The sequence below is a fragment of the Mesoplodon densirostris genome, chromosome 5 (genome assembly GCF_025265405.1).
Source record: "Mesoplodon densirostris isolate mMesDen1 chromosome 5, mMesDen1 primary haplotype, whole genome shotgun sequence".
NCBI classification, from domain to species: Eukaryota; Metazoa; Chordata; class Mammalia; order Artiodactyla; family Ziphiidae; genus Mesoplodon; species Mesoplodon densirostris.
This window is the reverse complement of record NC_082665.1, coordinates 77,441,731-77,455,867: the sequence shown is the minus strand read 5'-3', so window position 1 is coordinate 77,455,867 and position 14,137 is coordinate 77,441,731. Positions and strand designations below refer to the sequence as shown.

Genomic DNA, 14,137 nt, shown 5'->3' with positions numbered 1-14,137 from the left:
TAATAACTGAACTCTGTGCTCTCCCAACAGACGAAATCTGTGTTTGAGATTGGACTCTGCAGTAATAAAATGTTTTGCTACGCAGTTCTTGGATCCATCATGGGACAGTTATTAGTTATTTACTTTCCTCCACTTCAGAAAGTTTTTCAGACCGAGAGCCTAAGTATACTGGGTAAAGGAAATGTTATCTTTATAATTTACATATTATAAATGAGCTGTATTTTCTAATGCATTTGTTCTAAGAAAAATTTTCTTTTAAAAAGTGAAATAAGTGGCTTGCTTTGAAAAATGTGTGTGCTCTGTTTTCTCATTTGGAAATGTTTAGGGGAGTCACTCTCCCAACTCTAGGTTTTAAACTTTTTTTGTAATTTTTTTCTTGTTAATTTTTTATAGGTTGTCACTTGTCAAAATCCTATTTGGTGATTCTGAAAGATAGCAAATCAAAACGTGTTACAGAGTAATTGTTTTTAATCTTGTATGAAGAAGAAACTAGACTTAAGCTCACTGAAAACCAAATGGCTCTTCTTTAAAATTACCATTTTGATTGTTAAACTAATATTTTCCTATTCTTATTTGCTAATTTGCACATTCTTATTTTATGAAATAACAGCCCTAATAGCAGAGAGTTTTATTAAGCTGATGTGAAGACAGTCATTATTCTTTCACAGCCTGTGCATTAAATGCATCACCATACAGTACATTTAAAAGTTCATCTTCCGGGCCTCCCTGGTGGCGCAAGTGGTTGAGAGTCCGCCTGCCGATGCAGGGGATACGGGTTCGTGCCCCGGTCTGGGAGGATCCCATATGCCGCGGAGCGGCTGGGCCCGTGAGCCATGGCCGCTGAGCCTGCGCGTCCGGAGCCTGCGCGTCCGGAGCCTGTGCTCCGCAACGGGGGAGGCCACAACAGTGAGAGGCCCGCATACCGCAAAAAAAAAAAAAAAAAAAAAAAAAAAAAAAGTTGAGAACGGACGCATTTTATGATAATGCTAGTTCTAATTCTTGGGTTTTTAAAGGTAATTTGGATATTTACGAATCACTGTATTTTTTGCTGTAAGTTAAAGTTTACCTTCGAGTTGAACTAGTTTAATTTCAAGATTTTAATTTCATATTCATATTCCTTCCTCTTTAAAAAAAAATGGAGTTTTAAGGAGACCGGTGCAGTTGTTTGAAGCAGTAAATAAGAACGAGATAGTGTGGATACCATTGTAAAGATATGGTCTTTAAACAGTGACTTTCAAGTGGAATAAGATGCAGATTTCTAAGTAATCTTCAGATAGACATTTAAAAAATCAAATTAGTCACCACTGCTTGAAGAGCCTTTAAAAAAGGCTGTGTGATCTATTAAATAGAAAACTCCTCTTGTGTTGCTGTTAAAGGTTGTGGTTCTCGGTTATGGTTCAGGGGAAGCAGTCAGGACTTGAGTTCTAGTTCTCTGGCTGCTGCCTGTCCTAGCTGTGTGACCTTAGATAAGTCATTTAGTGCCTTTGAGCCTTACTTCCCTTGTTTATTTATTTATTTATTTTTTGCGGTACGCGGGCCTCTCACTGTTGTGGCCTCTCCCATTGCGGAGCACAGGCTCCAGACGTGCAGGCTCAGCGGCCATGGCTCACGGGCCCAGCCGCTCCGCGGCATGTGGGATCTTCCCGGACCGGGGCACGAACCCGTATCCCCTGCATCGGCAGGCAGACTCCCAACCACTGCACCACCAGGGAAACCCCTACTTCCCTTATTTTTAAACTGAGGCCAATTGTGGCTACTTTGTGGAATGGTTGAGAAATAATGTATTTTAAAAGCTGTGGTAAAATGCTAGAAAAACATAAGTTATTAAGCTCTGCAACTGTAAGTTTAAAGAATTGTAAAACACAACTTACTTTCTCTTGCAGATTTGCTGTTTCTTCTGGGTCTCACCTCGTCAGTGTGCATAGTGGCAGAAATTATCAAGAAGGTTGAAAGAAGCAGGGAGAAGATCCAGAAGCCTGTTAGCTCGACATCGTCGTCTTTTCTTGAAGTATGATGCATATTGCATTCTTTTATTTGCAAACTAGGAATTGCAGTCTGAGGATCATTTAGAAGGGCAAGTTCAAGAGGATAATGAAGATTTGAGAACTTTTGAACTTTTTATTGACTAAAAATGAGTGTTGAAGACTTGATTTGAGATTCTAACCTGCTGACAGTCGCAAATGAAATTATGCAACTTTGATAACATATTCCTTGATTTAAATTGGCTTTTGCGATTGAGTGGAACTTCGTAAAGTGTATGGGCAGTTATTTAATTTAAAAAACAGGCAAAACCTGAACCACCTTCTGCACTTAAAGAGGTCTAACAGTTCAAATACACAATCTATCCTAGATAAATATGATTTTTTTTTTAATTTTTAAATATTGTACTATTTATGGTGGTGGGGCTTTCTTACTAATACACAAATAAATTTAATCATTTCAAAGGCATTCTGTTTGGTTTAGAAGTTGATTCCCAGGAGTGCCATATTTCAGCTACTGTATTTCCTCTTCCTGCAGTGTAAGCAGCCCAGCTACCTTGTGTTACCATTTTTGTTATCTCAAGTTTTCTTGCACAGGATGTGACCACTGTCAGATTACTGTTCTTTTCTTTCTTTTTGTGATTGAAAAGCTTATACTGCAATTTGAAGTAAATGTTTGCTTTTTCTTAGTAAGTGTAAATGGTTGCCTTTTCTTTTTCTTCTTCTTTTGGTTTTTGGTATGAGTCTTTGGTCTAGTACAGTTAATACAGGGCTGTGGAGTGGCATTCTAGGTAGGGTAGCCATTTCTGTAATTAACACTTAGTCATGGAGTCAAAAAAATTTAAGACTGGTTGGGCTGATATTTATAGCAGATTATGTTAATGTGTTATGCCTTCTTTTAGAGTTAAATATCAATACATACTTTGTCAAGCAGCACCTTGACAAAGTCATCTCCTAAATATAAATCTAAGTACCTCACCTAAATGTCTGAATTTTATTACTTTTTAATATCTTTTTATGTGTACTTTAAAAAATCTTTCTTATGAAGTATAGAGTGGTAAACTTAAAGAATAAAAAAGCCCCAAACCTAAACAGATGGTTTTTGAAGCAGAGTATAAGTGGAAGATTCTGTGCTGACCTTTACTCTTTGTGTATCTGCAGCTTTTGGGCCTAGGTTGCAGCACAGCCTGGAGCCTGCCCCTCTCCTGCTTGCACCATTGTCCTCTGCCTTGTTCTGCTTCACTGGGCGTGCTAGAGAAATAGATAGATTTGCTCTTGGAATGCCATCAGTTTTTGTTATAGCTGGATGAGGTATAGGTAATTTGTTTTGAGTGTGTGGCAAATTTGGGCCAGAAATTCAAAATTAGAAATACATTTTCCTGTTGAATATTTCTCTCTGAAACAGAAACGGGTCTCAAATTCTTACATGTTTAATTCTTCCTGAAGTTACGGAATTTTGCATTTTATAATTAATTTTTTAAACCGTCAGGGTAAATCGCTCTCTGGTTTTTATCACCAATATTAAACTGCACTGTTAGCACTGCAGTACTGTTGTTAACGATAGGAAAGATACCTGTTCTTTGAGTCTTGTTACTGAAACAGTTTAATATAAGGACCTGAGATATCTGCAGTTTATTCTGCTTTACTCTTTAAGGCTAGATAGTCAAATGTACATGGAAACCATTGTCTAATCAACTTTATCTTTAATGATGGTGATGTATCATATCTAAGTTTTGTAATGAGTTTTCTTCTCTGTTACAAGGACTTGAAATATGAAGTGCACGTCAATCTTTTGCTTTGCATTTTAGGTTCATAGTATGACTCATATGAAATAAATGTGCCTATCTTATTGTTCAGATTTTAAACCTTCCCCCAGAATGATTTATTTTTATAAGTTAATGTTCTTCCAGTTGGGACTGTTAACATTAAAATCATATGGATGTTGAAGATACAGAAATTAGGCAGTACTCACAGTACATTGAATCTCTGATTTAAAAAGAAGTGAAATGTACGGTTCAGATATACTACATCTGTATAACAGATTTCCCATAGTAAAACAACAAATTAGGTAGGGTCTGTGTGGGTATTTTACATAGCATATTATCAGAATTAGCATGGATAATTCAAATGCACTAGTATCTAAATTTTAAATATTTCTCCATTTCCTGGCCCTGGGACTTGGTAGAGTCCCTAACAATACTAACTTATGTGATTTTTCCCTGTTAGACTACCTCATGAAGTTTTTTGACTTCAAAGTGATTAAATATCAGGGAAGAAAAGGAGCTTTAATTCACCAACTAGGTAGATAATCCTCAAATGATTCAAACTGGCGGCAGAGGAACAAGGCTTAGCATGTTCTCACAGATTTTTGCTGGGCATTGCATGACCCAGAAATGGAACAGCCTGAAACCAGGCAACCTAAAAAACTTACCCCCTCAGGACACAGACTTCATTTAATAGCAGTAACCACACCCACAAGGATAAAACACATTTTTTTACCTTTCATACCCATGCAAGGTACATCTTTTACATTGGTAATCTTTGTGAAGTCATTTCAAGTTTTGATCTGTTTCATATAGTACCTAAGTAAAGTGAGAACTGGCCATATAACAGCTTCTCAGTGAAATGAATTGGTGGCAAGCAATAAATATAAGATCTAAGAACCTTAATTAACTTTACCTTGCTTTCTGCCTTTGTCACTTGGCAATTCAGGTGCATTTTACTTCTACGTATGACTCACTCAGTTTAAATGGATGAATTAATTGCCATTTCAGTAAACTTTTCTTTAGTACCTAGAATGTACTAGGAATAGAAAGGTGGTGGCATCCCTGCCCTTCAAGAGTTCATGGACTGGGTGAGCTGAGGATGTAACTATTAACAGGCTGTCTGTTGAAATTTAGTAGTGGTCTTTGCACATTTATTTTAAAAATACACATACAGGGGCTTCCCTGGTGGCGCAGTGGTTGAGAATCTGCCTGCTAATGCAGGGGACACAGGTTCGAGCCCTGGTCTGGGAGGATCCCACATGCCGCGGAGCAACTAGGCCCGTGAGCCACAACTACTGAGCCTGCGCGTCAGGAGCCTGTGCTCCGCAACGAGAGAGGCCGCGACAGTGAGAGGCCTGCGCACCGCGATGAAAAGTGGCCCCCGCTTGTCGCAACTAGAGAAAGCCCTCGCACAGAAACGAAGATGCAACACAGCCAAAAATAAATAAATAAATAAATAAATAAATAAATAAATAAATAATAAAGGCAAAGAAGAAAGGGGAAATTGTAGATAGAGTAAGGATCTAGTTTAAAAAAAAATTAAAAAAAAATACACATACAGTAAAATGAAGCCAGCACACATTTTACTGGAAGTTTCCCTTGAGATTGGCATTTGGAAATCTTTGAAATGCCTTTTTAGAGTAAGCTGCAATCCAAACAGTAGCTGATTTGCATACTAAAACATGGTGTGGATAAATGTTAATCCTAACTGGTATGTGACTAGACAGATTATCCTGATAATTAAGCTTCCTTGAGATCAGTTAGCACTTGGTATGACTATTAACTCTTGTTGGGTTTGGGGGTTTGGTTTTCAGAGTTAGTTATTGTTAATAATGGATAGTGGTTAACCAATCCTTGATATTATTGTAGGTATAATAGTCTGCAAATATTTTGGTAGGTTTAGATTTGGGAAGTTCTCAGTCTTAACTCTGGAAACCAAAGTGAAATATATGTGGTACAGTGGTAAGTGCTGCCCCAAGTGCTGCAGTAGCCAAAGGAGAGAAATAACTTCTCATAGGAGGGGGCTGTCAAATTTCCTAGAACTAGTGGCATCCGAATCAAGCCTTAAGTTGAGAATCTGCAGCCGAGAACAGCAGGATATTGTAACCAAATGGCATAGCCTCTGCAGAGGTGTTGGTGGGGTCTGGAAGGAACAGGTGAAAACCACAGGAGTCTGGGGCTAGGGCAAGGAGAATATATATAATGTGAGGGCTGGACAGATAGGCAGGAGCCTGGTGGTGAAGGTAAAGACATTTGGCTTGTAGCCTGCTGTAGGATTTCGAGACTGTGATAAGAGTTTGGATTTTTGTCTTGTAACGTGCTGATGGAAGCTCAGAGGGTGGACTGTAAAGACAAAACAGAGAGACTGATTAGAGAATTGTAGAAGCTTATGAGGTAGAGGGACTAAGTTGTGGCAGTTAGTATGGAGAGAAAAACATGGAATTTCTGCCTTCTAAGAGAGAGCATTGACATGACCTGATGGGAGAAGAGGAAGATACTGCAGCTTCTGGCTTTCTGGCTTGGCTACTAGAGCTGTTGGGAGAATTACCAGAGCCAAGCAACTTTCAGTGGGACACAGGTCAATTTGAAGTGTGAAGTTTGTGATGTCCTTTCCCAGTGGATATGTTGGATGAGGTTTCTAGCACAGAATGAATTAAAGCCCTGGCTGACTCATTATGAGGTAGTAAGAAAATATTAATAATATCTTGTTACAAGCATCGTTTTTTTTGATAAAAGTAAACCAATAAATGAATGTAAACTCAGCTTTGACAGAGTAAGATTTTTTTTAAGTAATTTCTTTAGTTATTAAGAATTTATGGTAGGCAAGTAGAAACGATGTTGGTTTTTTTTCGTTTCCATTTTACTCATAATTCTTCCTTGGATCTTTCTAGCCTCATATCTCACACATGATGTTCCAACACAATCCACTTACTGGTGTTTTTGGACAGTATTCCTTCAACTTGAAATACTTTTTCCTCTGTTTCAATTTGAGAATCAGAGTTCTTACCTGTTCTTCAAAGTCCAGCTGAAGAGCCCACCAGGATGGCCTTTCCAGGTAGCTCTAAAGGTGCGTGCGTGCGTGCGTGTGTGTGTGTGTGTGTGTGTGTGTGGGTGCAGTTTCTTGTAAATACTGTTAAGAATAAATGCAGCCATAAGTTTGGGCATAAAATTGTGGGATTTTATTTTTTAGAAAGTATTAAAATTTTAAGTCCAAGCCATGTAAGTGCTAAATCTGGACAAGAAATTTGCTATAATCTTCTCTTTTCATTCAAAGTAAGTTGAGGTGGTGAAGTTTGGGTAGGAAAATATTTGGAGGCTTTAGTTTTGATCCTTTGTAAGTTCTTCTCTGATCCAGACCCGCCAGCGTCCCCGTGTACGTCTGAGTGTGGGGCCTTCCTGTCTGCTCTGCTCCAGGCAGGCAGTGTTTCCTGTGCAGATCACAGGGCCCACCTGGCTCCGCCGTTCCGCTCCCTTTGTGTTCAAGTCTAGCCATATTGATAAGATACCCTGGCAAAGGCCCCATGTCTGCAGCGGCCCCATGGCTGTCAGCCTTGCTGAACTGCCTTCACGCATCAGTCCAGGTCACACCGGTATTTCTTCAGCAGTAACTGCACTGCTCTACTTAGGTAAGGGTAGAAACCACCTCTCACAGTACTGAGAGCACACAGTGCCAGAAATTGGGCACATTGTTCTACATGACCATAGAAGTCCATTTTTGTTTTCTGAGTGTTTCCAGTTTTTGAACTCAAAACAAAATGTGCTCTTTGATACAGGTGTTTTTTGTTTTTTTTAAAATACCAATTCACTCAACTATATTAAAAGCAATTTTCTATTAAGGCTTTCCCTGTGATAAGTATAGTTAGAAGTGACAATTTGGTGTCATCTATGGTCATGAATAAAATACCATAATGCCTTGACCACTTACTCTTTTTCATCAGGTCTGCATCTTAAAAGCCAATATGAAACAACTTGTGAGTCTCACAAAATACTGTCTTTGAGCAGTATATAGCAGGCCCCAAACAAATGGCAGAAAAATGTATGCTTGATAGGAAAAACATGAAAAACTTTATATTTAAGCATTGTTAGATCGAGTTATAAATGAGTGTGTCTTCACGGTCCTTTCTCATATTCATCCATATAGTTGCATAATAAGATTGCATTAGAATTTATAAGCATCTTTCTTTGTGGAACAGGTCTAGATAGCCCATGAATTAGTTGGAGGTGTTACAAGTTAGGGAAACAGCTTATTTTAATACCTTCCTAACTTACCCACATAGGGCTGTTGATTTAGTTTTGGGGATGACAGACTACCGCCCACAAGTTTTATTGGAACACAGGTACGCACATGCACTTCCATATTGTTACCACTGTATTCATGCTGAGAAAGAATTGCCTACTCATAGAAAGAAAAAATTGCCTACTCATAGATATTTACAAAGAGCAGAAGAGGCCTATGCATTGCATTCAGTGGACCAGAAAGGAAGTGGCATCGATTTTCTCTACCGTCCAGTGTCCCAGCAGGATATTCTCTCTGGGATGGATGCCCCTGATACCAGATTGGCTGTCAGAGACTCAGTCTGTTCTCAGAATGTCATCAACAGGAAGGACATGCCAGCTGTTGTCTGTCCCACCTCATCACCAAGGCTCCCTCTTCTTACAGTGAGTGGGGTGTTCTGATCTGTTGTCCCATCTGAGTTGTGCTCCACAACACACACAACTCGCCTAAGTTTCTACTGCAGAGTCTGCTCTTCTCTGATCCACCTGCCCCTCCCACCCCCTTGGATGGACAGAAGTGGGGGCTTCCCTCTCATCAGTTGCTTTTTCCTAACACACAGAAACAGGTGTCGTCGTTTGTGCAGGCTTACTATCAGTTCAGTCTTAGGGAAGAACACAACCTTCTAAACCAAAACATATTTGCACAATATTTATATTTCTAAGGGAAAGTTATGACGGTATTTCTTAGTGAATCCCCCTTGGCTGTCCGACTTATCAAAATAGCTTTACAGAATGAATTATGGTTATTATACATAATAGGGTCAGTTTCTTTGTTTAAAAAAAACAAACACAACTTGCATAAATCTGGGAGCTTGAAGGGCTACAGTGTTTTGTGATTGGGAACTTGGATTTGTAGATGTCACCATTCCCAGATTTCAATACCAAAGGCCCCCTGCCCACCATTTTTACCTTGTTTTCCTTAGTTTTGGGGGGAAAGACAAGGGAACCTCAGAAGATTGCTCTCTTGATGCCATCCTTCCTAGAGTCTTCAACTATACAAACATTTCTCTGATTATAACAGTACAACATACTCACTGGAGATATTTGTAAACAGAGGAATAGAAGAGGAAAACATTTCATAATCTCAACACCCAAAGCCTAATCTAGGCTCCAGACATATATCCAGCTGCCTAGCAGCTATTTCTCAGCACTTAAGCGCCTAAAAGCTGTGTTTAACATATCCCCAACAGAACCCCCTGGTTCCCTCATTTCCCAGCTACACCCCATCCTACACAAATGAATGACAACTGAATAGGAAATCTGAAAACAGAGGGTTCTTTCCAGTCTTTTAATGAAAGCATAAAATGCTGTTTTTAGCAATTTTAGCAATTTGTAGTGTTTCTCATTGGTATGTTTATAAACCCTATTTTTTTAGAGTAATGTTAATATGTATTTACTCAAAGGCTTCCACGTCAGAGCAAGTTCACCTTAACAGGTAGATTAATCCACGTCCTCCATTATGAAATAGAGCTCATTACTGTGTATCCATCACAGCAAGCACTGAGACACTGAAGAGTAGACTTGTATTTCCTGTCAACATCCTTTGATTTATTCCCCCGTTACGAGGAAGCCACATGAACCAGACACAGGAAGATATGGGGGGAGTGATGGCTGGATACACACATGGCAGTTTTTCAAGAAGAAACAGCACGTCAGTTAATCCTCCAAGAAGCGCTAATTATATGTATCAACACACCTGGAAAGTTTTCCTAATCTTGTATGCTAGCTCGTGATGGTATTGGGTTGGCCAAAAAGTTTGGGGCCAACCCAATGTTTTCACAGAGTCAAATGATTCAGTCTCATAAAGTATCAAAAATGCAGTATTGAAATATTCTGATTGTTTTGTTTTTTTGCAAAAACATTCCTAGGTATTCCTTGATCCTCATGACAGTGTGTTAACATTGTACACAGAAATCTCCCAAGTATCTCCTAAAGTGGTAGTGAGAAAATTTCTTAAAATATGTATGATTTAGCTGTTTCAACCAAAGATTTAGCTGTATTAACCAGATACCTAAAATGTTACCTATTACTAGTTAGGAATAAAAGTGATTGCATGTGGGGGAATTCCCTGGCAGTCCAGTGGTTAGGACTCAGCACTTTTACTGTTGTGACCTGGGTTCAGTCTCTGGTTGGGGAACTAAGATCCCGCAAGCTGTGCAGCAAGGCCAAAAAAAAAAAAAAAAAAGGTGATTGCATGTGCATTGCAACATGTTCATGTGAAATTTCTCTCCCCGAACACTGAATCCAGTGAAACTAGCTGGAACACTTTTCCATGTATTACCTCTTCATTTCTTTCTCCCATTATAACAGACTGGTATGCTGCCTGAGGGCAGTCCATGCCTTCGAAGTTTAAAACGTTCTTCCTCAGCATGAGGTTCTCATCTTAGAATTTTTACAGCTGGATGGGCTTCAATTTTAGCATTATTCAGACCTGGAAAGAAATGCCAGAGCAACGTATCCTGTATGGTTCAGAAAGCTGTTGCTTCAAGTGGAGAGGCATCTTTTTAATACATCTGTCCAAAAGAAGTAGTATTTCATTTCAAAGTGATACAAATACAGAATCATTTCTAGCTGCCTTGACTGAAATGCACCAATGAAAGACATTATGAGATAAATACCGAGTACCCCCACAAACACTGCACTAAGAATACAAGGTCACTATCTCTGGAGTGAAAGTTTGTCCTCTTACAGAAGTGGAATTATTTCTCCTGGTCTTAGGAGTGACTGCTTGCTGGATGCTGCTTGGGTTCATGGTGTGCCAACCAGCCAAACAGCATGTGCTAGAGAGCAGTGCCCGGTGAACTCTGGAAACCTCACTACTGGGGAGACCGTGTTTGGTTTCCTTAGGGTTATGGGGTAGGGCCAGGATATAACCCTTGCAGCTGCAGGAAGAGGTAATACCTGCTCTTAATTTTCTCCTGTCTCTAAACATATCCCAAACTCTTTCAAATTGGGTTTAAAAACACTACAGAAAATTCCTTGGTAACAAGAAAAAAGGACAAGGGGCAAAGTGCTCACACAGGGCTAGTTCCTTCTGGTCTTTATTGTTTCCTGAGGTTGAGCTTGGCTGCCTGTCCACACTCTCCTGGCACTTCTCCACTTTTCAGTGTGGCTGCAGCCTGGCAACTCTGCTGAAGCTGCTTTAATGTTCTCACATTCTTGCTTTTCTCATCTCAGCCATATTTAATAGTGTTGACCTGCTTTGCCTCTGCAAAATTCTGCCATGAGCTTTGGCAGCCACTGGTCTCATGGTGCCTTATGTTTCTGCCCAGCACCCTCACTTCTCCCAGATCCCTTGCTTTGCTCTTGGCTTTCATGTGTGGATGTAACAACGACTGTCATTTATGGCATGTTTTTAGTGCCAGCGACTGTTCTAAGTAACTTAAAATACATGTCATTTAATCCTTAGACAACAACTTGAATTATTCTGATCCCTGTTTTACAGATAGGGTAACTGAGGCATAGTCACTGATTCATTTATTTTATGCACAAAGGAGGAAAAGATAATTGTAAGATCTTTCTAGCTATAAAGGTCTTTATCTTCTAAAACTAATTAATTTGAATTAGAAATCCAAATGCAAATACTGAAATTAATTTGAATTCTTTTTTGTCATAATTATTATGAAAGGCCTTTAGAATTTATATTTATAGGATATACATATTCAACTTTCCAGGTCCAGGTATCTCAAAAAGGACTTGTACAAATAAAAGTTTAATCACAGCCTAACACAGAAGATTACATTATAGTGTTCTTCTCTCTCCAACTTTATTCCTAAAATTTATTGATCTTCGCTGTCCAGAGTTCTTTTTGTTACTTAAATTGCTAACTGAAGACTTAACATCCCCAAAGACTCAGGTGAGATTTCATTAGCTAGAACTGAATCAGAAAGAACAAGGTTTAAAGACTTGATTAAAAAATGAAACAGGTTTTCCAAGTTGGGACGTTCTACACACGTGCTCCTACTGCCTCCTGTACCTCATCCCAATCACATCCCTGTCTCTTAAAGTCAAGCTCAAAAGCCATATCTGAGAATCCTCTGATTTAGCCTCCTCGTCCTTGGGACTGCTGATTATAGCCTTCAGTGTGCAGTTTGCCATTTGCACCTGGCGGATTGCATCATAAAATGTTCTCTCGTTATTTCGTTGTTTTACCTCCCCAGACAGCTTACACAAGCATGACTTTTGGGGGTTGGGTACTATGTCCTGTTTCTTTGGTAAAGCCCCTCAGATGTCTTGTGGAGTGCTTGCAACCTCTCGCTTAATATATACAGGAGAAGATATATACCGGGGTAGGTAACTTTCCTGAATTCTCAGAGAGTAAGAGTTAATGGACATTCGATTTTAACTCCTTTACTGCAAAGCTGGGTAGTTTCAAGTGAATGGCCCTGCCCGATTCCAACAGTTAGAGAAAGGAACCTGTTTTCTTATGTCTACTGAATGAAGGCCCCTTGGCTTGAAAAATTCCTGTTAATGAAAGAAAAACGTGAATGATATAATTCAATTGACTTTAAATTCCATAGCCCTACACTCTTCAGTTTGGTGCCTATCAAACCAGTCACTTGGCAAAGTGGAACTGGGAAGGAATAGTGTTTCATGCAAGGTTGCTGATTTTTTTTTTATAAGTATATTCTTTTTTAAAAAGTAAATTTATTTATTTTTGGGTGTGTTGGGTCTTCGTTTCTGTGCGAGGGCTTTCTCTAGTTGCAGCGAGTGGGGGCCACTCTTCATTGCGGTGCGCAGGCCTCTCACTGTTGTGGCCTCTCGTTGCGGAGCACAGGCTCCAGACGCGCAGGCTCAGTAGTTGTGGCTCATGGGCCTAGCTGCTCCGCGGCCTGTGGGATCTTCCCAGACCCAAGCTGGAACCCGTGTTCCCTGCATTGGCAGGCAGACTCTCAACCGCTGCGCCACCAGGGAAGCCCAAGGTTGGTGATTTTAAAAAGCAGTGTGGATGAGCCAGGAAATAGGACACTCATAGTGGTATAATTTCCAGATTGGCCCCCAGCTCCAGGAATCAAGGAAGACAATTTTGATATTACAAAGATCTTACATGCTTATAGCCCCCATTAGATCCGTTATTTGCTGGAAAAATACATGTCTTCTCAAAAATCGATGCATATGACTGCTCTTTTCTTGATTCTTCTGGGAATAACCATCTCTTTAGAGACGAAAACAACCTTACTGTGGAGCCCCATGCACTCTTAAACAAAAATTTCCTTATTTCAAAAACTCTTATTTGGGGCTTCCCTGGTGGCACAGTGGTTGGGAGTCCGCCTGCCGATGCAGGGGACACGGGTTCGTGCCTGGGTCTAGGAAGATCCCACGTGCCGCGGAGTGGCTGGGCCCGTGAGCCATGGCCACTGAGCCTACACATCCAGAGCCTGTGCTCTGCAACGGGAGAGGCCACAGCAGTGAGAGGCCCGTGTACCGCAAAAAAAAAAAAAACCCACAAAAAAACTTATTTGAAACAGAAGCCAGTCTTTTAGGGTTGAAAGCTTTAGGAGCCTGTGAGATTTTGTTTTTGCCTTTTGTAAATGGCTAAAGCCAGTTAGCCCTTGGGACGTTTGGGCTTAGTATGGTATGGTACCTCTAGGAAAGTGCAGAGAGTTGCTTACCAGATGTTAATTACTGAACACAGGCCTGCTCAAAAAATACTCAAAAAATAGCTGAAAACCACATTTAGCTGCTGATGGAATGTATCAGTGAGGGAGTAAAAAGAAAGGAGGAACACAATTTGTATGAATACATAAAAAAATGAAGGTTGGAGTGTACTTTCAAATCTTCATATCTTGCCCAAATATATTCATTCCACTTGCTTTTCTATTTTCAAGTTCTTTATTTGGAACTGGCCGTGCCCTCACAGTTCTGTAACAGGTGTTTGTAATGTTAGTAGCCTCAGTGTGTTCCACAGCAGTGCCTTTCAAAGTCTTGACTGCAGTCCACAGTAAGAAATAACACTTTGCACAACCATCTAATCTATGAAATGCATATCTGATATATTATTTAAAAATGCTGGTTATGACATCAAATTAATTGCACATCCCATTAATGGGATGCTGTTTCTTCTTTTGTTGGGAACCATTACAGTTTCAATTTCTTTTCTAAAAACTGGAGCACATA

At 39.8% G+C, this 14,137-nt stretch overlaps 1 protein-coding gene across 4 annotated transcripts in view; it reads left to right on the top strand.

Moving 5' to 3' along the window:
• The window catches only part of ATP2C1 (ATPase secretory pathway Ca2+ transporting 1), a 110,947-nt gene extending 108,275 nt beyond the window's left edge, over nucleotides 1-2,672 (top strand). For all 4 annotated transcript variants that reach the window (XM_060099034.1, XM_060099033.1, XM_060099031.1 and 1 more), the window contains 2 exons: nucleotides 31-172; nucleotides 1,884-2,672. In XM_060099034.1, coding sequence (XP_059955017.1) covers nucleotides 31-172; nucleotides 1,884-2,014 — 273 coding nt within the window. In that variant the 3' untranslated portion in view covers nucleotides 2,015-2,672. The remainder of the gene's footprint in view (nucleotides 1-30; nucleotides 173-1,883) is intronic.
• Nucleotides 2,673-14,137: the final 11,465 nt, after the last annotated feature.